We start from the raw sequence: 25,722 nt of genomic DNA, 5'->3' as shown, positions 1-25,722 counted from the left end.
ACAGCCTACCGCGCGGCCAATCGATAACGCCGATTTTTTTGTTTTTTTTTTATCGTGCCTTGTATCGTTACCTTGCGCCGTATTTAATAAGTTATAAGTAGGTAGTAAATATCGTTTATTTTCTTTCTTGCTTGGCGATGCACGAAATAGAACGACTTGAAAAGTGCTGTAATATGCTTTGCAGAAATTTGGGACCAGTATCAAGACTGCTGAGACGTCGTCATCACGCGACATGCCTTGCCACCAAATCCTGTGATAACATTTATAGCGTGAATAGGAATAGTAATTCTCTGGACTGGAGAGTCAACCAGAACGCCAACGAACAAGGTAATTCATTAACTGTGACTCATCGCGTCGTTAGCAAACTGAAGAACTCGGCACTGCCACTCAATTGCGACTTCTTCATAATATGTGTTTCTTTTAATCTTATTATACATATAGACACGTACAATTTGTTTTATATTTTCATATTTGAGAATTTTCTTCCTTATATAACTCTTATTGTAGATGTAAATCTGCTTTTAAAAAAATTGTTTTTATTTAAACGTATATTTGACGCGAGATGTTATCGCATCTCTCGATCGATGATTTTACTTTTTATTTAATTCGTATTCGCACTCATCCTTTATACGAGGAAAAAATATTTGTTAAATTAAATTTAATTCAATTAAATAGATTGAATGAAATTAGTTAAATAAGTAAAATATTTTCGTGGTTTCTGAGGAAAATATAGATGCATCTTGTGTACAAGGTCGATCGTCGCACGTGAACCGAAATTGAGCCGAAAGTTCGCGATTACCTTTCAAAGCTTCGATCATCTTTCGTTCCGTTCCTTCTCAGATCTGCAAGCCAGACAGAGCAGCAGCCTAGACTGGAGAGTAGGAAGGTCCGTCACTTTCAGCTCCAACCGACTCCATTGGGGAAACGCGACGCGAAGCGCCGAGCAGCTTTCCAGGAGCGCGCCTCTCACTTCCGATCATCTTCAGACACCGAGCACGAGGTATGCTAATCCACGCCGATGCACCTCGCGCGCAGATCCGTTTCGCGCACGCAACGAAAGCAAATAATTTATGACAAGCTCGCCCGAGAGCGCGGCCGCCGAGCAAAAAAGTATAACGGTAGACTTTTGCGAGTCGAGAAGAAATCAGTAGGCGGTAATAACGGGAGGAGGGCGGGGGAGGTTTAGCGAGAGGCGAATCGCGATAACGTTGTGTACACGCAGCGAGGATACCGAGAAAACGCCGTATTCGAGCTACGTTACATTGAAAACGGCAATTAATTTGCTGAAAAACAAAGAGCGGGTAACGACGTTCGCTCGGAAGACATGCGATGGGAATGTAAAACTCGGCGGAAATGCAGTTCGCCGCGGAAAAAGATGATTAATTGATTACACTTTTGCGAAATAATTGGCAAAGACTGAAAAAACTGCGCGGCATACAGTAGATTCCGTTTATTCTAGGATTCAAGATACAATAAAAATATTGACGCACTAAAAAACGCTTAATAAAAAATCTTCGATCTTATACGCAAAGTTAGAAAGAGAAAAGGAGACGTTTGATAACTTTCTTATCATCTACAAATCGTTTTCATTCTATATACAATTACACATGTTTCTCTTGTTGCTCTTTCTGTTACTGCATATTGCCGGAAAATGAATGACAAACGTGTCGCTTTAGATCGAAACTTGTGTCGCTATTGAGACGACTCTCTCCACGCCTGTCCCGTCCCGGAAGCAAGGGCTCGCTGCAATCGTCGCCGACGATTTGTCCCTGGGTCCAAGTCGAGTACTCGACAGAATCGATCGAGGGCGGCAAGCGAGAGGAGTCGCAGGAGAACGATGCCAGCTTCCAGCAGGAATTGCAGTTGAACGAGCTGCGGAAACGGATGGCCGTGATTGCCTCCACGTCCCAGGTGATTGGTAATCTGCGTAAACGTTCCGTTCTGTCTCGTCTCGTCTCGTGCAATAATCGATAGTTGTCTAATTACGAATTAGTCGTCTCATAAGCACTAAAGAAAAGTTATTGTATTCGCGCTGATGATCGATTACAGACAAATGGACGTGCAAATACGTGATAATGATAAATTTTGTGCATAAATACATTGCACATACGTGCCAAAAAGTGAAGACGTAATAATCTTAATAATCATTCAATAATAATAACCAATAATTTAATAATGTTAAAAAATTTGTCTTTAGCATGGCCCTATGAGAGGCAAAAAGACAATTTTTATCGTCCGATCTTCTTCTCGTAGTAGTTAAGCAACGATCAATCAAACGAACGAATTTACGATCGCTTAAAGAATGCCCGATTAGGTCACCCGGAACGGAGCTACATCGGAGGTGCGCCCATTAATAGCTTCCGGCGCGATCGCCCGAAATAGAATACGACGCGGGAGGAAAAACGAATACGAACGGCGAATAAACTCCCCATTCAATTCGTCGGACGACTAAACTTTCGCAACGCGCCCTTAAGCCATTCACCCCGATTCGCGCCAAGTTACAATCTCGCCGCGTCGTCACGATTTTCGCACTAAAACGGGTTTTATTACGTTCGTTCATTCAGGTCACGACGAAGTCCGCTACCAAGGATGACACAAGGCAACAGAGTCTACCGCGACCCAGGATTCAAGTGCAGGAACCCGAAACCGAATGTAACCACCGGAACGTCCGCACAGCGTAAGCCTTTACTCTTCTCTCGATCTTTCTTCTTTCTTCCCCTCCTCTCCTCTGCAACCAACTAGACGTGCAATGGGACACTTTGTCTCACCGGTATAATAGAATCGCGTCGATTCTCGCAAAACGACGAAGCGGGCGCGTCGTTTTCTCGTCTCGCACGCGAATCGCAATGTCCAACTTTTACGCGCGTTTCATGCTCCAAGAATGGGCGAGAGAAAAGTTTCCGGACAGCACGTTCGAAATGCGAATTTACCGAGGGAGACTTTTCTTTCGAGCATTCAGTGCAAATTCCTCGCTGTACCCACATCAACCTCACACGACTGCATGAACCTCACGTTTGCTGTGATTCTCGCAAATGAAACGAAGGATTTTCTTTTATGTCATGTATATACCGCATCCAATAAACAATTGTGTGTATGTTTCCTGCATTGTAATCTTAATCTCCACCTTAGCAAAATCACCGCAAAACTTTTGGAACTTAAAAGCACATGAATCGCTAACGTATCGATGATTTCTTGAACGCGTAACACGATACCTGTTAAAAAAATTCTTTCCTAGGAATTAAAAAGAAATATTTTCTATGACTGGAATATATCTGTACTTATACCGAGATTTCTCGTTTGATGTCGCAAATAAGAATTATTCTCGAGATACTTAATTTCACAAACATTTCTTCGCATACGTATCGTTACCGCATTCAATATGTTTTTCGTTAAAGAACAAAAATGAGATATTCGCTCTAATATGATAATAAATTTATAAAAATACAGATATTATATTTAATTCGCGAAACAAATCGATCAGAGAACATTTAAAGTGCATCAATCGCTAAAAGGATAATTCGTCATATGTTAACAATTTTATAAAACGATTTATTTTTCTTTTTTTTAATATTTGTCAATGAAACAATTCATATATGATTATGAAAATATTTTTCATGACGTACACATGATTTTTATGTACACTGTCTTATACATTTGGTTCTGAATATTAGAAATATTTTTTTAATATTTTAATATTTTCTCGTGAAACATTTCTATCATCTATTTCTATCGTCCTTCTTTATACATTTTCTTTAAGAGTATTATCAATCGCTTAAATTAGCAGCTTTCATAACAATTTATGCGTGCGTGCGCGTCTTTCGTATGTTTCTCTTTAATAAGAAAAATTGCGGAGAGATTGACGATCTGCGTTCGCGCGCGCGATGAACATTGGTGAATTAATTAAAATAAAAATATTATATTTAAAGGGAAAATATTTCATTCGTAAAGAGGATATTGCTCGTCTTTATACAATTAATCCGAGAATATTTTAGTCAGAAAACCAACAGTTACGTCAGACTTGAAACACGAATCTTTTCTTTTCTTTCTTTTTTAATCTCTTTCTGCAGAATGATATTGATTTAACCAAAGAATTGTGCTAAACTACTTGTAATATGAACATATGAAAGTATACGAATAGCCATCGTACAAATGATTCAGGTATTTTTGAAGACGAGATATCAAGACTGATCTATAGACTAGACATAAATGATTATTCCGCATCGGAACCTGTATTAGAACACCTCCGTGCTCACTGACATCCACATAATCTATCGTGTCTTCCGTCTTCGGTTTGCCTTTGGCATCTTCGGCATGGAACTGTATTATCACGTCAAGCTGGAACTCGTCATCCCCACTGGCGGAATCATCTTCGCTAGCCGGTGTATCGCTACGAAACAACTTCTCGTCTGGAGACGAAGAAATTTCACCCATGTCATGCTCGTGCTTACTCGAAACCTGCATGCCAACATCTGATTGGCTGTCAAGCCACCTGGCCACCTTTTTCTTATCAGGCAAATTTGCTGGGGAAGGGGAATCGCTGATCCGTTCCCTTTTCAACTCTCGACGCGTTCCATTTGCGTCCAGGTTGATCTCGCCAGTCGAGAAACCCGAAGTCGACGCACGCGCCGATGCTGCAGCATCATCGGCACTCACGTCGTCGTCATGCTGATCAAGCTCTATTGACTCGTCTGAAGCATCTTGAAATAGCAATCTGTCGTATAGCAACGTGTAACAGCCCGATGACCATCTCTGTAACTCCAGCGTCATCTTAAGTCCCTTGATCTCGTCGGGCACCAGCTCGAGCCCTGTATATTTATTTAGCAACAATTGAATGAAGAAGATAGATTTAAATAGATGACAGAAATCTTTTAATAGCTTCGGTAAGGTTTGCTCGTCAGCTATCTCGTAGTGACGCATATCCGGTGGGCCGATCATTCGCCAGCTGATATCCCGCGACGTCAAATCATTCGCAATTCGCTGATACACAGATTCCTTCAAGAAACCTTTAAGAAACGTGTAAGACGACGTCTCGACTTCCTCTTGAATTTGTACCATTATGTTGGGCGTCAGGTACGCGTCGGAAATCCAGGAGTGCAAGTCCACTTCGATAGAGTTGGTTGGCACGAAAGTCACCTCCGGCTCGCGTCTCAGCGGGAACGTCTGTTTTAACGGGCCGTGAAACCAACCATTGATCGACCACCTGCACTTGTCGCTCGTCACCTCGGCTACTTGATGATAGGACGTGTCCACCACTTCGAAGAACACGAGAGAGTTATATTCGGGGATTAATGATTTCATCGTCTTCCTGGGCGAGCCGTCCTCATCCGTGTCGAAAAGATCTAAAGCGCCGCCATCCTCCTTCGACCACGTCTCGGTCAGGTAAAATATATAAGCAATTCTTCTGTCACCCATATTATCATCGTGACACAATAAACGGTCCGTGTCATAGTAACGGGCACTCGACATCGAGACTTTTCCGTTTAGCTCGATGTCCGTATTTCGCTTCATCCACGATACCAGATCTGTTTGAAAAGATCTGTTCAGCCTTTGAATGCACTTGTCGGTGGCACGGGACAGATCCTCGGTTTTCTCCAACTGATACAGATCGAGGGCTCGACGTGTATGATTGTGACGGTCTAATTCGCATTTTAAGTTCTCTATAATCTCGTCTCTTAAGAAATTTGATATCCTACATACTTTAAAGGGTTTCGATATGATTTCCAGATTGGTGCTCTTAAAATCGCTTTGAGAGTGCCAGAGTTTTTTGAATTCTTCTTGAAATTTGGCACTGTTTATGTGTTCCGAGAACAACGTCTGACCCGCCATATTCTCTCCGTTTTTTTTTATTAAACATAGAAATCTTAAATCTACGAATCTACTCCTTCTTTCCTCAATACATAACAACCTTGGCAGAAAGATATTGGCGCTACGCACATATTATCCCTATATCTCGGCAGAGATTCTCCTAAGCTTGTTTAATCCTACAGAGTTCTTTTCTTACATTTAAACCATAATATTGCGCTGTAATATTTTCGACACCTCGCTTAATCAGAAAATCTCGAAAATAAAGTTGTAAACAAAATATATTCAATCGACAACGCGTTACCGTTACATTTTCTGCTCTTACAGATAATAATATATTAATAATAAAGTCGACACAACGTTACCGGTTTTTCACTGCTTTCCGACCGAAAAGTCGCGATAAACGATTCGTGAGTCTCAAACGCACGTGGTAACGCTTGGCCGACTACCTAACCTCTTTGCCGATTCCAATTCGTCGTCGACCCCGTCGGCGAAGTCTTATCGGCGCGTCTCCGGGACGGTGGACGGTGTATCCGGTATCCGGTTGTGGTTTCGTCGGTCAGTTGTTCCACTGCGTAAAATCCACGTGGGCGTTCCAGCCGTGCCACGTGTTGTGCCCTGCGAACACGGCAAGCGAAAAGACGCCGTTAATCGCGAATGTCACTCGTGATCGTCACGACCGGTCAGTAGGGACGATTCAGACGATTCTCTTGGATTCTACGTACCACGTAAATCGCGGCGAATGTCAGTGTGCCAGAGAAGTCCGTCTCTCCCTTCGCGCGTAAACACGCGTGGCGATGAACGGCAATGTCGATCTAGCGGCTCCGACTGCTCCGACTGCTCCGACGGCCTCGAGTAGTTTCGCGTACTAACCTTTCGAAGAACATTCGTTCTCCGAAGGCGGCAGGAACGTAGCACTCGCGACGACGCCCCGCGGGAATTTCCGGTTCTCGCACTCTCGGATTTCTCGTCCTTCTCAGAGCCCATTCAGACAAACTTGCATAGTTGCAAATTATTCAATCGCAACTCTGTCACATATAGACGCGCGTAAAATGCGATTGGATAATTTTCTTTGTGCTGTAAAATTTGTTTGGATTGGCCCTCAACGTCCAAAGTCGAAACCTAATGCGAGGCTTGTTTTCTAAATCTTTCGTGCCGTTTATTTTTCCCCCCCAACGTCCAATTACATACATATTTTATTTCACGTACGTAAGAAGTATGACAATAGCGCACAGCTGCGAGGAATAGCTACGGGCCTACGGGCATGTCAGCGCGTTCGAATTTCGAAATTGGCGCGGCTGCCTAGCGCCGGTTCGTTCAGGTTCGCCGCCGCGCTGTCAGGCGGCGCCGACGTCGCCGTGGCAACATGGCGGGCGCGTGTCACGTTTGACGGCTACGTACTGTTGCGTGGTCGCGCGTGGAGAGAAGAGAGAAGAGAGAGACTCGCGGAGCACGGCACGGCCCTGGGACCGGACCGCCGTGTGTGATCGTCGAGTGTGCGAGTGCGGTGCGTCGCGAGACATCGTCGCGAGGAAAGTCGTACGGCCGAATCCATCCTGGAACCCGATACCTGAGGGACGCGCGCATACCGTGAGTAAATATTGCGTTTCGCGTGGAAACACATGACACACGTCCCGACCGCGGTCGCGATCCACGCGGTTTCCCTCATCCTCGCCGATGTCCCTCCTCGTCGAGGCGCGATTCCGTCGCTCCCTCGCGGTGCGTGCACGTTGCCTGTGCCCGTTGTGCGTCGCCAACGCCAAAGCTGAGGGTGGGGTCCTTCCGGAGTCGTAAACCACGCGTCCCAGGACACGCGGGGCTGCCGGGATCTTCGCCTTCGCCGGGGTGCTCTCGCCAGTGTCCTCTCGTTTGTGCCGCGAGCGTCGCAGGTTCGCAGGCAGAATCGTCGTCGACGTTACGCGTCCACGCCGGCCTTCCCGGGGATCTCTTAGATTTCGAAATCCCTCCTGTCCGTAAATTTCGGAGTTGGACGGCCTACACAGCTGCGCCTACTCAGAATATTCGAGAAATACGAAGATCGAAAAATGTTCTCTTCCGCCCCTTGAAATTCGGAGCCGTCCGGCGGTCGAATTTGGCAGGTGTGCGCCTGTGGGGTGCTCGCCATCATTCCTTTCAACCTGGCATGGCGCGGTGTATTTATCTCGACCCGGTTACAATGGCATTGATGCGACTGGTGGATCAGTGACAACGTTAAACGTAGAATGATGTTACATTTTCTAAGGTGAAAATTGACGTCGTCAGATTCAATTCGATCGTCGCTTGTCGCAGCGCTGTGCCTTCGCACGATGACCACGTCATCGTCGGAGCCCACTCGTTCGGAGTACCCCCGTACAATGCCGTATACATTCGTCCGCCTCGCGTCATTCGTACATGACACGTTTGAACGTCACAGCCGAACGCGAGTCATCGATCGGCGACCCGTCGTTCCTAGTTTCCTATACACGAGGGGTTTGTTTCAGGACGTTTGTCCATTCGTCTAGGTATGTGAGGGAGAAAGGGGCGCGAGAGATCTCACGTTGATTCAGCTCCACGGATCTCGGCTCGGTGATTATCTCGAGCATGGTAGGCCTTGAGCCGACACTTTCCTACGACGTCCTACGACGAGAAAACGGGCCTTCGAATTTTGAAACGACCGTGTCGGCATTCGTTCGCGGAGGCGAACCAGCCAGCAGCGGTGTTTTTTGTCGCGAGCCGTGGGGTTTATGTACCGTGTTATTCGAGTCGCAGAGATTGCGCGACTTATTATCGATTAGCAAGCGCGGTCACGTGTTGGCCGTCGACGGACGCCGTTTTTCTCACAGTCCGCTCCAATGTCGTAGCTGACGCTTATAGCCGTTCTCGCGTATAGCCGTACCGAAGCGAAAACCCATTTCCGACCGGAGATACCTCGATTATCGATATCTCCGTTCAGCTGCGACTCACGTGTGAGTCTCTCACGCGCGCGACTCCACTTTCTATAAATTAACTTTAGTAACTAGAGATACGATTTATAATTTTATCGATTTTCCCTGCTTTTCTATTTCGTGGAGTCGATCAGGTTCTTCAGAGGCTCGTATATATTTCGGTTGTTCCAATTTTCATATAAATTTACTTTGTATATATTTCAACGTCAACAATCTTTCACTCCAAGCGCGAGTCAAAGTCACGCGAGTAAGGCACTTTGGAGCGATCGATGGTCACACGGGAAAAAGAACGCGCGCTCTTTGATAGGATGGGATCGTGCGCGCCCTAATCGATGCACCTCCCGCGATGAGGGTTCATTATCCTTTCTCCTCTCCGTTCGCCGCTGATAGGATACCTCCGGAGTGTCGGGTTTAACGACTGCGCCACTTCAGTCGCTAAACTGTCAATCGCGTCGTTAAGGTTGTAGTTGAAGTTCGACGTACGTCGATTAATGCGGCCGTGCGTGTTCATGCGCGTGAACCGTTATCTTGTATTGGGAAAAAAAAACGGACGACATGTATAACCCATTTATTTGATCTTCACACGTGATGTGAAGATTTAATTAGGCAAAAATTGAGGGGAAATGAAAAAATTACGCTTCTTCCTCGAAGCTTGAAAAAAGTAAAAATACATCTAATTTGTAAAAAAAAAAAAGAGAAAAGAGAGCAGCCGATCAATGACAATTTACGTTAATTTAAATGTGATAACGTGTTAAAATTTTAATCGCAATTCGTGAAACGATATTTCCCGATTCTTTTTCCGATACACCCTATTTCTCGCTGGCACCTGCTGGCAGCGAGGTCGTGAGATCACTTGGAGATTGTGAGAGAGTTTGATCAATGACGTACTAGCTTTAATAAAGCAATAACGGTAGTGTCCAAGAGTCCAAGGCTCGCACACGTCGCTCGCAAACGTAGCACATTAAATAAATATCGTATGGATTTCAGGGAACTTAACAAAAATCTATCGACAAAAATTTAAAAATTGCGTGCTTAAAGTTATGATAAATTATAATGTTTAACTAGCATTGATTTGTAGCTGCGAAATTGCAACTTCTCGAGAGTAGTATTTGTACGATAGTCTTATTTTCTTTTCGAAAGTTCTTCGTCTATCAGTTTTAATAGAAATTTAATATTAAATAAATACAAAACTCTTCACATATCGGGATTAAAATTACCGCACTTTTTTGGGCATACCGCGGATAAATAGCGCTAATGGTTGTAATTGAACATGCCAAAGAATGTAAAATTATAATTTTTTTTATTGGTAACGTTAACACATATATTACATTGCTTAATTAGTTTGTCATTGATTATGTACACATGATATAATATTGTAAATTTAATTATATATATTTACACTAGGGAAAATTATATATATATTACAATATAGTTTTATTTAATGCCAACGAGATGTGTTAAAGTAACAGCTGGTCACCGACGATCGGCGCCGTATGCAACATGTTAAAATTGTGTCGGCCGCATTTCCTTCTCTCTTCTTCGCGACGGCAGGATAGCGGCTCGCCGCAGCCGTAGTATTCGCGTCGCCTTATGGCATCCTCCGTTCGTCAGTAGAGTGCTTTCGAGTGCGGCGTGTGCGCGCCGTCCGCGTCGAAGAGATTCCCGGGTGGTCGGTCCTCGCTCCTCGCACGCGCGCGCTGTTTACGCCGTCATTGTTTCCGCGCGCAGATCGTTACGAGAGTGATTCTCAACTTTAGCTCCCGGCGATGGTGCAGCGAGGTAATCAACGCGCTCTTGAGTATCGCGATAATAATTCGGAGCGATTGCGAGCAGGATGATTGACGATCGATGGCCGATCTAACGATAAACACGTGTACATACATTTTATCGGAGACACATAGCTTGAAGGCGAATTTTATATACAAGAATCATTTGTTTATTTGTTTTTGTGCAACACGCAGGATAAGTCTGCTATTATCAGTCCTTTTTTTCATAGTTTCTCAGCTTAACGCTTATCTTTCTGGATATTTGATACTATTACAATTGGGACTATATTTGAATTGATGCGAGACGTCGTTGCCAGATACACAAGCGCAATTCACGAATTGTCATTTCACCGCTCAAATGCCTCGCGGAATGACTCCCGTATGATGTATCACGAGCACAGCCGCGATAAAGTGCGCTCGACATGACGCAGCTGCCACGTTGCAACTGCAACGGAGCAATTGCCGCATAATTTCTCTCGACGACTATAATATTTCGCGCTGATCGTGTACGGTATACGAGTGACAGCTTAAAGCGGAGTCAAAAACCAGCTTGTTCATAACGGTTTGGAATCGCGGACCACTTAAGGAGTCACTTCAAAATAATTGTGATAAATGCAATTGAGATTTTCGATTAAGATTTAATGTTTCCGTGCTATCGCGCGCAAACGTCATTTTCTGTGTCGCATCGCCTCTACCCAGTCTACAAAAAGCTGATTCGATCACGAGATTGCGGGCCGACTCGTTTATCATTTAGACTTCAATGTCCTGCCTTCGGATTATCGACTACAATTTTATCAGTATAATATATTACAAATATAATCGCGCTTTCAAAGTGGATTGCTTAAATAAAAACAGATCCGCTATTCGGACACAGGCATCCGCTATGATTCATTCATTCGGCTATAAATGCCGGTCAAATCACGATACGAAAGTACGAGAACAAACTTCTCACTCGTTAAAGTGTTAAAACAATGTGAGTAATTCGTACAGCCCCATTAAAGAGCGATTCGAGCGTGCGGTCGAGCGGTGACAGATTCGTGAGCGCAGCTTCTATTTTTATTCTGGACATGTGCTAAATACGACCCGCGTCATCTCCGGCATCGAGTATTGTTGTCTTTATTGCCCTGTGATGCCTGATCGTTACGACTCGGGACACCTTATTCGCGCGTTTCACGTGAAAAGTCGGTTCTTACCCGGCACACCGGGCCTCGTAATTACAATAGCGTCGACGAAACTACCGTATGAACCCTCCTCGCGCTCTTTGTTGCCCGTTGCCCGTTTTACACGAAACACCGTATAGTACGGTACGTATAGTACCGGTTCTGTTGCTGATCGATAAAGAGGAATAAAGAACCGCACGGTATAATACTCGGTAAAACGCTCTGGCGTTCCTGCGGAGGCAAGTAACAGCCTCGAACGAAATTTCGCGCCCGAAGAGAGAATCATCTCTTTTTTTTTTCTTTTTAAAAAAGTTACGCTTGCAGAGCAAAATAACGGGACAGTCGGGATATCGGAATTAACTGGGTAAAATGTGCTTTTGCCTTTACTTTGGACATTTTGCGGAAACAATCGCAGTTATCGTGCTCTAGACAAAAATTGTTGAGGGATGGTATGGTACTTTTACTGGAAGCAACTATAATCGTTGGCTCCATATGTGGGGCATAACACGCTCTTAAAGGCAGTCACAACAGACTCGCAAGCCTGTACTTATTTATTGTGTAACGGTGATGCCATTAACCGCGTCGAGGATTACCCCGGTGACCCTGTTTGCGTTTATTTCCTACCCAGCTTTCATTGTGATCGCGTCGACGTCTTATGCCAGGGAGGCAGGGGAGAGGGCAAGCATATATCCCCCTCATAATGCAGTCGATTTTATACACGCTCGTCGGGCTAATATCTGGAACGTAACAGGTTCTTTTATGGTGGGCCCTCTACGCTCTGTGTCGCGAGGCCCGCCTCCTCACATAATTTATCACATTCGCGTGGGCGTACGTGCGTGCGCGCGTGCTGCGAGACGCACAGGCAACCTGCATCCCGCGCGGCTCGCTTTCCCTTTTTCGGAAATCCGGTTCTCCCTTTTCTCCCCTCTCGACGGAAAGATAAAAGGCCGTGCGTGCAGTGTGTCCTGCGTCGGGACACCCCTGCATTGTTCTTCGAATGTGACCGTTCGAGACGGAAATGAACGTTGACGTTTCTTTCCTTTCGTTCCTCGCCTCGCGCGAAAATCGCGACTGCGAAACGCTCGAAAATATCAAACGCGAACTGTGACTCAATATTCATTGACAAAGATTTCTATATAGCTATTTGTACATTCCTTGTAATTATATAGGATATACTAATCTGAAATACGAACATCTGTAAGCATGTTATATGGAAATAGTTGTCGACTGACTTTTTGTTCGAGTTCAATGTTTCCTCGTCTTAATAGAATAACATTAATGCGCACACGACTACAATTGGACACGTATGTGGCACGACATTCCATAGAACGACACAGATGCACGCAACCTCACGCACTCGTCCATGTTCACATTATAATACATCCATAACCAAAACGGCGCTTTGTGACGAATATGTAGAGCATAACATTGCACACACGTGATCGTGACATTTCGTTGCATGCGCTATCGGCACCGTTTACAAAGAAGAGAAGATATAGATGTAGTTTCCGTAGGAGTCATAGGAAAAATAGCCGATGAATTCACGATGCTTTTTAGCCGTTCCTCGCTCGTTTTCCATAAATGCATCGAATATAAAGTGCGGGCGTTTCACCCGAGAATTGTTCGGCGAAACGTTTGCGCGACAAACTCCAGCCGCTTCGTTCTCCGCGATTCACGATGCTTTCGACATCGCGAATAATTGCCGAAGCTCATTGTGATTCAACAACGTCGGAATGCATTTTCGTCAGCGTCGCGCTTTGCGCGCGCTCGCGTTCAACTCGAGCTCATTTTTATTCATACGTCGCGCGAATAAAAGCGCAGAGAGCGCGCGCTTGATGTATAATTTATTTTTAATTCCCGCTTGTATGTATGTAACATTGACTGATATAGCTAAAGACATTTTGAAAATTAAACGTCTCCCGAGGAGCAGAGCCTTGACACGATTTGGACAGAACCGGAAAGGCGGGTTCACCTCTGCTCTAATACTCGGCGCAATCAACACAATGGCTTAAAATACAGAGGCTGAAGCGATTCTTTATTGTCTCGTTAGTAATTGGCCTAGCCAACCCACGCTCAATTTAATAGGCATGAGAACTCGTTAGAGCCCTGATTACTTCGGAGCCGAATCGTATTGAAATCTGTACATACATAAAACATAAAACATAAAACGGTCTCGTACGAGATATGACATGCATCGATCCTCTTGCGGACAGAAACGTTTACGCACCCGGTCATTAGCTTGACGCGTATCCGCAGGCGGATACGCCTTTAATTAAAGCCACATGGGAGATTTAATGGCGTGCAATTAAACCAGTAAAATCAAGATATCGTGACTTACGACACGTTATCGTCAAATTTCGATTCTGATAGCTTCTCAGGCGAAACTAACAATAGTGATTGGATTCTTCTACGCGGATTTCGATCGAGGTTTCTCTCTTTTTCATCACCCGGTATGCAACCTTCCGCTGCGACGTATGTGTACGTGAGTTCTCGTACCTCTTACTTCCTGCGACGACAATGTCGATGGTATCGCGAATGTTTTTATAGGCGAGTGGACAATTAAGTGTTTCTCCCTCGGACAATGGCACATCTTTACGATAATTTGCGTAGCGGATTAGTTTCTTTAAATGCTCAATCGATAAACAATTTGCTTCTTGCGATTATTACGTGAAGATTATTAAAACGGTGGTTTTAGCGCATCTGCCACGCGAATATAATTAATCTATCCAATTGGAATTGAACATTTTGCTAGCGATTATTATTATTATTATTATATATTTGAATGACTGCAATGTTTCAACGGGCAGTCAAATTTCAATCCAATTGCAATCTTGCGAATTTACGACTGAACACCATTGCTTTTCTCTTCTATCTCGATCATTTCATCATTCCCAGCACAAGAGCACATCAGTCGAAAAGCCATTTGCGGGGTTTCTTCCGCGATGCCGATGAATCAGGCTACAAATGCAGCATTACGTTGACATCGCAGCATCGGGATTACAATGCGTCATGCATGCATTCAGTGAATCATCGACGTCCTGTTTTTGGCGCTAGGAGGCTCACTTAAACCTCCCAAACTTTATTACACTCAAGATACGACGTAGCTCCATACGAGCTACGTCGGAAATTCGCAGGTAATTGTAAAGAAGAATAATACGACGGAGAAGATGGAAAAGCTTAAGGGAGGTATATAGGCGCCTCCTGATTTAGCTGACACAATTTTTCTCAGACGTTTGTCGCGACGCCCCGGTCCCTCTCGTCCTTCTCCTCCGCGTTTCACTTTTGGCCTGTCGCAGCAAGGAGGGGCGACATCAGTGAGAGTATAGTTCAAATGTCATTCTGGTTTATTTTCGTTTATATATAGACGCGAGAGAGTTCAGCCGGTGTCACTTACCCCTGAATACCGACGACGCTCGTCCGATGATTTTCAGAAAGCGCGGCGAGGAGGAATTTCTCCTCCGTCGCTTGGGAGTCGCGAAACTGCATCAGGGACCACGCCGGGGAATACAATCTTACGCGAAATATGTCTGACAGATTAAAGACAGATTAAAGACAGATAAAAATATACAATCGACTATCGATTTCTAATTTTTATCGTCTCTCGCGTCGGTGAATCTCGCGCATGTTAACCCGTTCGTGCACGCGCGTATTTTCTCTGTTGCATGTTGGATGGGTAAACCGGAAAACGGTTCTAATACCGGTATTTGAACCGTCTAGCTGCGACAATGGCTCTCTATTTTAAGCCAGACTTCTTACAATTTGCCGTTTATTTCGTAACTTAATATATCTCGTAAGCTTTCAACTGCGATGTCCTGATAAGATTTCCATCTATATGTTCGATCTGAGTGTCTATAAATTTGCGTAAACATTCGACTGATGTACATGCTGAAAGAAAGATTTTGCGATATGTAATTTTAGAATTAGAATTGAATTTAAAAATTGTAAAACTAATCATTTCCGCGTACAATAGCGACAATGTAAATTAAAATTTTAATCTGTTATGTATATTTCTGGAGGTTTTAATTTTATGATTGCTGTGAATTAAGGCAAACGATGTGCACCTTAATTTTTATTTTGTTTAATTATTTTCCTCGAAGCAAGCCTAGCCTAGAAGATAACATTTTCTTTGCCTATAGGTATGGAAAATCTCGTGTCAATGTACTCCGTGACGAAACGTGAAATCATGAGAACAAACGGCATTTTGCATTCAGGTCACGCGTGACAAACGCAAAAGAGTCTCTTGCTACATGCTGCCGTCAATTGCTGGTTAGGTGTATAGAAGTCGTGTATAGAAATCGTCGATTAATTAGCGTTGCTCGATTACGAATGACGTTTACATAGCTCATCGACGCGATGCTTTGATAAGTATATTAAGCTATCTAAACCAAATTATCAGAACACACAAAATTTTATATGGAATTAATTTGCTAATTGTTTGCTATTTTTTGCTTTTAAAAGTAATTTTTTTGTTCCAGCTATTAAAAAGTTACGAAGGGCTGTTTTTTTACAATGGCGTGGCAGCTTAATCTTAAGCTTAAGCTATCCAGCCCTTCGTAACTTTTTAATAGCTGGAGCAAAAAAATTACTTTTAAAAGCAAAAAATAGTAGCAAATAATTAGCAAATTAATTTCATATAAAATTTTTTGTAATTCTGATAATTTTGCTTAGATAGCTTAATATACCTTGCTTTTGATCGCTAGCGATCTAATCTTCCTCTGTCTCCTGTGTATAATTGCTCGCCACGATGGCAGATATAAATGATGGAAAGAAAGGAGGAGTAAATACGCGAAACATGCAGATTTGAACCTTCACTCAAAGGCAGGTGCATTCGAAAGAGATGGATGTATTGACACGCGAGATATTTTAAGGCCTCTTGCAGAAGATGAGATAATGTTGTGCATACACGCACCTCTCTCTTTCTACAGGAAGGAACGAACGTACCTCATTCTCTCGCGAATTCCTTCGTTTGTTCACTCGCGCAACAGCACGATCGTATTTCACGGATCTCGTTGAGCGTCGAATTATAATCTATCAAACTTGGTGCACGAGCTATTGACTCGCCATCTCTAGATAAACATCAGGTGTATAGTACTTGAATCCGGTCTTTTAACGCATTATATTAATTATATATATTGATTATTAGGATATTATTAGTAATATATAGTACGTGTGAAATAGTTTTTTTTTTTTTTTTTTAAATACGCCCCACGCGTGAAATTCTTCATTAAACTCGCTTATGTTAAGCCTCTGAGTCGCGGTGCGGCCACTATATCGCACTTGAATTCATAGCTGCAGCGCTCTTGGCATTCCCAGACGGCAGCTCTTGTTTCGCGCTACTCATGCTTTCAACATTTAGGTCTTATTTATGTTCTCACTGTACTTTTTCGCGAATCTTATATTTGGAACTGTCGCGCGAATATGTTGCGCCAACAATATCTCATTTTCATTCTTATAAAATAAATTATGATTTTATCATCTACTATGTCAGATATTTTATTAGGCTTATAATGTGCAGTTTCGTGACATTGTTGAAGATTTATCCAATATCGGAAAGTTTTATGAATGCTAATTCGCGAATGCATTCTAATCGACTGTAAATCGTTGCTCACGAAATTTGCTCCCATCGATGGCTCGCGCTTTTCGTGACCGAGGATCGTTTGGCGAGCGTCGTGACGAGCATAATCGTATAAGTAACGAGAAGGAAAAGGAACCGGCCCAAAGTGTACAGGTCGAGGAACTCTCTCTCGTTCGATAGCGCCGAACTTCAGATTCGACCGAAACCTGCATTTCGGGTTAATACTTCGCGTGGCATAAATTTTTGCGAAAGAAGGATGAACGCCCTTTCTCTCTCTTTCGTACTCGGCGCGATCTTTGTGATCAGATGGCATTTGTTCGCTGACGATCCCGGTCGAGGGGTCCGCTGAAATTACGGTGGTCCCTTGAACGAAAAATACCGAGTTTGACGTGGTCTCCAGGTCGTTAACGCGCGAGAAGTCGCTGACATCTCGGGACATTCGGTGCCGGTGCAAACGAACCGAGACGCGGCGACATGAATCGCCGATCCCTTCGACGACATCCCGCATCTTGTCGGTTTCAATTGCCGAACTCGTAAATCTCGTCGCGAACGGCCTGCACCGAAATAGAATAGTAATAGAGGAAAACCCTTGCGTGAATTATCCGGAAGACGAGAGATTTCCGCCATGCGAACATTCGTTGCTCTCTGTGATATTTCGAGGCAGTGCAAAGAGGAGGAGAGATAAAATGTGTCTTTTATCTTGTTTCCGTCTTCTTTCGAATCTATTTAATTCTTTCGTTACAATGCAAACTGGATTCGAGAACAGTTTAAGAACAATTTTTATTATGCTGGATAAATTTTTGTACAACGATTGAACGTAAATCCTAATTTTTTCGCGCACGTCTCCAAGTCAGACTTGTTGGATCATAATTCATTTTCTACATGAAGACTCTTCGTTGAACTTTCAGAGAGTTTGGCACTCGCCATAAATTTTAATTTTTATTATAGGCTTAGTTTGCGCGCGTTCCTCGGAAACTTTTCGCAGAAAAATTATCGCATTTTTCTCGGAAACTCCTATCTCAACAGGCAAATGAATCACGCCAAGTTATTGAAAATACAAACAAAGTTCAAACGTAGTCCTTTATACGCATCTTTTATATACGATGTTTTGTCACGTGGGTCGAATTCGGGAACAGACACATACCCTGCAATGCCACGAAGAAGGAGAAACTATTACGCAGGCCGTAAAAGCTCTTACGGATTAACGATCCGTAAAAGACCACGATGACAGGAACCGAAAGGAGTTATTAGCCCTTGCTAGCGACTTACACGGCACTTATCCGCTCGCCCGCATGTAAAATCGAAGCTGCTCAAGTTCGTTTACGAGAGGAGGCGCATTATTTCGATCATTAAAAAGCTTGCACCGTTTATCAGTCCAATTCTTGGAAGTGTTTAGATTTGTTTTATCGCGTGTCATATAATATTTCAGCAAGAAAAAGCATTTTTATCTCTGATAATTTTTATCTCTGGTAATCTTCGCGCGGTTTCACGTTGAACAGTTAGAAATCGGCGAAGTAATTCTGACGATTTCAAATATTTTCACAAGCAAAAAAAACATGTCGCATTCGTTTCAGTGTTTTAATAATCAAGTTCCATAAAACTCGAGAGGATAAGACATGAAGATTTCTCGCAAGTTACATGGATGCGACCAGCTTTTGAAGCGCGTTTCTCTTCAAGACGTGCGCGCGCGCGCGCGTGCCGGGCACGTGTACCCGCGCTCGCGGTTCCCTTTAAGTTTGTGTTACCCTTCCACATTCGTTCACGCGTTAATGCCCGCGTAAAGAGAGAGAGGAGAAGCAGGAATAGAAGGAGAGACAGGACGCGGGGAAAGACGCGGCACCGTGTGCCATCGTGGTTTTTTGAGCGTTCCAAAAATATACCCTCGACTTGGGGAAAGATAAAGAGACCGGCTGGAATGGCGGGGATTTGGAGGGACCGGGCGAAGGTGCGAGAGAGAAAGAAAAGGAGGATGCATCTCGAGAGAGAAAGCGAAAGAGTCTCGACGGGCGGCTGAGACGAGATTGGGAATGCCAGTCTTCGGCAACTAGTCATCCTAGAAACGTGCTCGCGAGTGCCACGCCGACAAAAGGCAACGCGAAAAAGAGAGAAATCACAATCACCGATACGAACTGGCTCCTCTCGATTCTTCTATCCCACGATTAGAATAAATAAATCGGCGCCGATTGGTGAAACAGCGCTACGGATGTATCCTCCCTATTTTTTGCGAGATCAGCCGAGATGAGTCAAAATGACGTGCTTATAAATGCACGATATTGACAATAAAGATATTGGTAATAATTTGTACAATTACGAAGGAAATTCCAATTTCTCTAATTTCTAGTTGACACAATTGAATTAGAAAAAAAAAAGATCGAATACGAATAACACGCGTGGACACAATAACGCTTGGAGTCACATTTTAACGGCGCTTATTGTCACTCGAAATACGAAGCGAGAGTGATGCGCGTGCAATATCATTCCCTTTGACATTCGCAGATCATCTTGCGATCGATATATCGGCTCGCGGCGACCGCACGCCGTCGACGCGCCTCGGGCGCAATCCACAGTGACGCGTTCGTGGCTAAGGATGCCCTTAAAAATTGAGAGCGGCACCTACACGGTGAACCCGGTCGCGAAAAAGAATGTCTCCAAGTTCCTCCTCTGGAAACATTGGCGGCGAAGGTAGGCAGTGAGAAAGAGACGTTTGCGAAAGATTGAAAAATCCGTTGAGCGAGTTTTAACAACGAGTCTCTAAAATTTTAACAATGAATTTACTCTGACATTAATATTGCGTTGCACTTTTGAATGCATGTTTTTTTTTCTTATAGAAGCTAACACGCGTTCAGGTGTACGATGTTTTTATCCAATGTGGATAACTGTTAATATAATTGATATTTAATGTGTGATATTAACAATTAATCAACCATAAATTAACGTTCTACTAACACAACACGCAATATGTTATAAGCATCTGTTGGATCCCTATTAGATGTTTCACGGTGAAGCGATTAGAATGTGAATAGATATTATCGAGATTCATTTAATGGTGCAATGCAGCGATGCATCCGCATCATGCATTCGTCACTCCTGTAACGCGCTGAGAAGAATCCAGGATTCGAGATGCTCAATAAACGTCGAGCGAGACTAAATCCGTCGGGCTATCGCGGTCAGCGTCGCCTTACGGCAACGTCGAGGTTCTCCCAAGTGACCCAGCTAGAGGAATTGTTATATGTCCACGTGTAATAACCCTTTGACATTTTCCAACGCTGTCGATTATTCCCCGTCCGACCACGTGCGTCCACGCATACAAACACACGCCATCGCCATCATCATCATTATCATCATCGGCGATCGAGCATGATTCGTTCACCTTGCACACCTTAGTCTTGCTTGGCCGCACGCCTGTACCCCACGATGCACTTTAAACCGTTAACTCGCAATTATGTCAGCGCCGATTTCCGCATCGTAAACAACATTGTACAACACCGAACAGTTTTACCTATACACGCGCGACTCGTTTCTTCAATCCGTTACGGGCGCCATATACTGATACATTACATGCACGAGTGCTGTTTGGAGCTCGGCGTGTTTTTTTTTTTTTTTTTTACCGAGGAGTCGCATCAGTGGCAGTGAAAGCGCTAGAAAGTATATTATATGGCATTCGCAAGTCTTAAAAAATATAATTTGGAAAATACGTACAACTTGACGACAGTTTTACTACAGTTATATATTCTAATTATAATTATAAATACGTATTATAATTCCACTTGTACGTGTAAATGATTTCAGTATGTAACGGTTTGAGAGAAACGAGACCCTACATCTCATATTGTGTTACTTGTTCGAAGAAACTTCCTCCGTTTCTATGTACATTACACTTTCGCGATTACATGAGCGAGTAAACGTGCGACATTCGTCGAAGGACGATCTGTGTTTTTTTCTTTTTTTTTTGCGCAAGACGTCGCAGAGCTGTCGCGAGTTTAATCGCCGATGTGAGAGCGATTTTATTGCATGCAGTTTGTGTAATCGCATCTGATACGCACCCGCTTGCGCTGATCCGCGATTGTGTACATAAAGGCTCGTTCTTTTTAGTCGCACTCTCTGGTAATCTCTCTCTCATTTTTCTCTCTTAGACAAGAGTGCGCCTGTCTTTCAAGAAGAAAAGTGCGACTGAAATGAACGGATCTGTAGTTGATAACTCCCATGCGATTCGCGACGAGTGACCGATGCATCTTTGTGCAATTAGCGCGTGCAATTAACACCGGCGCCAATTTCTCGACGATTTAATTTGCGTGCCGGAGCTATTTGCACGAGTCTCTCATTTGCGAGCGACAAATCAAATGTCGGAAGCTGGTGCCACTCCTGCAATAATTCTCGAAATTCAGATACACATCGTTTTCCAAATGTTCCTTTGTCGATTAGATAATTGATTGTTCAATTCGTATAGTTACGTAGCGTTATTTCCGATACTTTTTTTCTAATTCTTACCATCAGATTCAGTATCGTAAAAAGATTAAGGATATGCGAGGTTTTTTCGTGCACATAATGGTCATATAATGCAATACGGGAAAAATATGATATTGGCGCGCGTTTCGTGACTCGCGGCAATAAAAACTTGTGCCTTATTCATTGTCTCGATATCATGCAGAAAAATACGAAAGTCACGGTGAAATTAATGAGACTGCCTGCGCATATAATAACGTATGATGTTTGCCTTCGTTAAATCATGAATCTGATCGTTATTGCGCCGCAAAAAAAACTTTCCACTGAGTTTTCTCCGCGTTACAGGCATTAAAACGCCGCGCTCCTGTCGGACAGTTATGCGCTACGCGACTTCGATATCGCTAATTACTCTCTTTACATCGGTAATGAGAATATTCGGCTCGTTGACGCCACGTCGCGTCGCAGAGAACTTAGCGCGTCGCGCGCGCGGTGAAAGAATTCCGAGGGAATTCTCGCGACGAAACCGAGACCTCCCGCCCGTGGCCGAGGAACGCCGTTGTAAAATCTATTTTTGCTGTCTTCGAGATTCTCTGCATCGACGTTATATCGTCGAACCTCTCGGCAAGGTCCCTCCCGATTCCCTCCGTCCCTCCCAATCGTAATATTATACCTGCAGAATACCTCCGGTCTGTCGAGAAACCGACAATCCGTCGGATACATTGCAGTGCCACCAGTTTCCGTGCACGATGTTCTCGAGCTCCCTCGGTGATATACATACATGATGAGAGAAAACAATCGGAGGCCAACTTATCAATTGCCATTACACCGTATGAAAAAGTATAAAAAAGTAGTCGCGGCGGTTGTTGGCAAATGCTAATTCGTGCCACTTTCTCGCTTGCTTCGAGGCGACGTGACATTCACAAAAGAAACGGAGAAATGCAACTTGTTCCGTTAAACCCGATAAAGGCCGCCGGAAGACGGTTTTTCAACACGTCTCGTTATCAATCGAGGTCGCTCCGCTAAACTTGTCCATTTTTAAACTTTTCCAAAGTCAAATCAATGTATGTCAAAGTTTCATATAGAAATACTTGGTGTCCGATAATAAGCGCACTTGGTGAACAGCGTGATATTTCTTGTTGAAAAAGAGTTAAAGTTATATTTCCTCAGAGTTTAATCGGAGATCAATTTTTAAAGCTATACTGTTAAATATCCGGATGACAAGGGTCACACGACTAAAAATTTCATTAAAGTAATGTGTAAGATTAAAAGATGATCTGTCGTCCTTCGGGTTACCATTGCAGTTTTAACCTTTATAGCCTTCAGCTATAATGGATTAGAAGTCTTGAAAAGAAGTGAATAACGAAATATCATTTTTTAAATTAAATATCGATAAGTATCTATTATATTTACGTATGTCGCAAGACGACTTTTATCAAGGAAAAATAATTTCAGTCGTTAGTCGGAAATATCACCAAGGCGCTCGCAAGTTCGCACACCGTGTATTAAAATATGTATATGCACATAAATATCGTAACCGCACCGAGCTCGAGAACGCTCTGACAGCACGCGTGACAGCATACGGGATGAGAACCGGACCTGTGCAGTGTGCACGAGGATCGCGTGGACGAGGAGCGGCGAGCGAGCGGGCAGCCTCGGCGCGGCGGTGGCGAGGTGGCGGGTCTGGACGACGTCGACGACTCCTGTGCCGCGACGGTGACATCGTCGGTACCCGGAGCCGGTGGCATCCGCTCGCATCGACGCACTAGACCGCTCTCCTTGGCGGTGCAGCCTCTCAACTATCATCGCCTCGATCCGGATCCCCGACCGTCAGCGCAGAGCGTCACCAGGCATCACCCCAACATGACCAGCCAGGAGAGCATCGGTAGCTGCAGCCTGGACGTCGACCGCTCTGCGTCCGACCGATCAGGTTGGCTATCCCGCATTGAGAGACACGTAATCCCCACGATTACGTGACGCGTTACCGATAAGAGCTCAGCAATCGTCACCTTATTATCGAAAAGCATTCCCATGGCTATATAAATTATTTTTATTTCTTCAAGTTGTCTAATTAATGATCTCTCCCAAGTTGCGTATCATTGAGAGAAAATATCTAAAAGAAAATCTGGAGATACGTCTAGAATTCGTGATATTTAAAAATCGAATAATATATAACATATGATTAACTAAAGTTTCACGGAGAGATGAGAGCTATTCAACAATTGAAATGTTTTTGAATGGATTATGGATTTTTTAGTGCTAATATATCTCTAGAACGTTACGATTCTTTGGCAAAAGAACTTTGCTGCGATGACAGAGAATCTTCCCTATCAAAGAAAATGATCGCTTCTCGCAGAGAATTGTCTACGAGAACTCGGTCGGGTCGAGAATGATTAGCGTCGCTTGAGCGAGGAAGTCATTTCATGGAAAAAAGTGGAATGCGCTTGAAAGAACGTGGGATTATGTCGTACAGTTTATCTCTTAAACCAATTCCTTCAATTATCTGAAAATGCGACAATTAATTGACTGAAAGCCGCACGTTAAATATCTAACAACCTTGATATTACTTAATCAGTAAAATATTCCCTCACATTATATTTTACTTTGGCTCTTTGCGAAAAACATATATTATATCGGGCATTGACTACAAATTCTGATTTGTGCATCGCGAATTGATGAAATTTCTTAGGAGGACAGAAGGATTGTGCGCGATTAGCTCAGATTTAAAGACTTATCTTTTGTATCGCGATCTCAGGTATTCCATGGACCGAAATCCATGCAGATTTTCGAGGCTTCAAGGTCGGTGAGGTCGCCGATCTCTCCACCGTTACTTTCTCGCAGGTCGGCGGGCGCTTTTTGCTCGCTCGAAATACCGATCGGATTTAGCCCGTAGGCAAGTTTGCACCAAGTGCAAATGCTTCTTTTCCTCATCGTTGCCAAGAAGGCACTGACGAGGGAGTCTCTGCTCAGTGTTCCAGGACCGTCACGACGATTTAGACGAGCGTGGAGAACTTTCTGCGGGCTCGTTGGCTCATCTCAATTCCGCGAAGCGCGCCGGTTGATCGTAGTCGAAAACTCCCAAGTGTGACCAAGCCGGATTTCCATCCGGTTGTTTCGGCGTAGCGAGCTTGGAGCCGCTCCACCGGTTCCCAGGAAATAAGGTTGCGTCGCGATCACGACGCGAATAACATTCGTTTAACGCGAGTTGGCGTGTGCATAGTAGCGTGGGCGACAGGGCTTTTCGAAGGTGAATGTCTCGTCGGCCAAGCAGTTGGCTCGCGGACATTCATCGTTAATGGAGAGCATACGGTGAATCGAGATTTCGTGAATTGGGATAAAAGCGTAACAGAAGGATCTAAACGCCGACAGATAAATTTGAACGTTTTATTGCGGTTCAATCTGCGCAGCTCTAGCTCGCCATCGTTACGATAATACGAAGCAACCAAGTTTACAAGATTGTAATATCTTATTCAATCGCGCGGTGTGCGACGTTCGTGGCGATTTCTACGTCTTTCGTTCCGAGCTTTTGAGAATCGGAGCCGAAGAGGATCGAGAAATATTCGCGAGTGTTAGATCGAAATTTCCGTTTTCAGAGAACACCGTGGACTCCGTGTCCGAAAAGACTCTGCACAGCCTGAACCTGTCGTGCAACGGCGAACCGGTGCCGTCATCCGAGAATTTAGCGAACGGTAGCAACGAGACGTTGCAGAAGTCGCATCTCACCCCCGACGAGAAGAAGTTGAACGCCAGCAATGCTCGTCGCGGCAGCCCCGAGCCGGAGCTGACGGCAGCGAAGAAGCCTAGTTACTTGGGATTGGCGTGCAGCATAAGCGGCTACTCAGGAATCACCAGGTACGACAGTAAACTGAGGGAAGGATTCCGCTCGAGAGACAGCAGTCCCGGCACGAGGCTGATCACGAGGGACACGAGTCCTGCAGGTTTCAGGTGAGGTGTTAGATTCATCGAGAGACACGGTAGTCTCTCGCGACAAATACACGCGCAGCGCGAGACGGCCATGACTCTTTTTCACGCATCCCTTTTACCTCGCCGCGCCG

The 25,722-nt window shown here is 44.2% G+C and overlaps 2 protein-coding genes across 6 annotated transcripts in view; one reads left to right on the top strand and one right to left on the bottom strand.

Annotated features, from left to right (window-relative positions):
• Positions 1–25,722, top strand: part of LOC112456120 — a 38,474-nt gene that overhangs the window by 7,917 nt on the left and 4,835 nt on the right. For all 5 annotated transcript variants that reach the window (XM_025018448.1, XM_025018446.1, XM_025018447.1 and 2 more), the window contains 6 exons: positions 185–327; positions 841–1,000; positions 1,677–1,911; positions 2,565–2,677; positions 23,275–23,597; positions 25,261–25,612. In XM_025018448.1, the coding sequence (XP_024874216.1) occupies positions 185–327; positions 841–1,000; positions 1,677–1,911; positions 2,565–2,677; positions 23,275–23,597; positions 25,261–25,612 (1,326 nt within the window). The remainder of the gene's footprint in view (positions 1–184; positions 328–840; positions 1,001–1,676; positions 1,912–2,564; positions 2,678–23,274; positions 23,598–25,260; positions 25,613–25,722) is intronic.
• Positions 3,545–6,634, bottom strand: LOC112456122 (prolyl 3-hydroxylase OGFOD1). Its single transcript, XM_025018454.1, has 2 exons — positions 6,528–6,634; positions 3,545–6,420 (listed from the first exon to the last, which is right to left on the bottom strand). Exon 2 carries the CDS (start codon positions 5,824–5,826, stop codon positions 4,102–4,104), a length of 1,725 nt encoding a protein of 574 aa, XP_024874222.1. The 5' UTR covers positions 5,827–6,420; positions 6,528–6,634; the 3' UTR covers positions 3,545–4,101.

Source organism: Temnothorax curvispinosus, unplaced genomic scaffold, assembly GCF_003070985.1.
Source record: "Temnothorax curvispinosus isolate PA1 unplaced genomic scaffold, ASM307098v1 QBEX01006657.1, whole genome shotgun sequence".
Classification (NCBI taxonomy): domain Eukaryota; kingdom Metazoa; phylum Arthropoda; class Insecta; order Hymenoptera; family Formicidae; genus Temnothorax; species Temnothorax curvispinosus.
Note: the sequence above shows the minus strand (reverse complement) of the source record. Positions and strands in the feature narration are given on the sequence as shown.

What these genes read in the sequence shown, in the direction of transcription:
- LOC112456122 (XM_025018454.1), bottom strand. Translation starts at nt 5,826, where the DNA reads ATGGCGGGTCAGACGTTGTTCTCGGAACACATAAACAGTGCCAAATTT.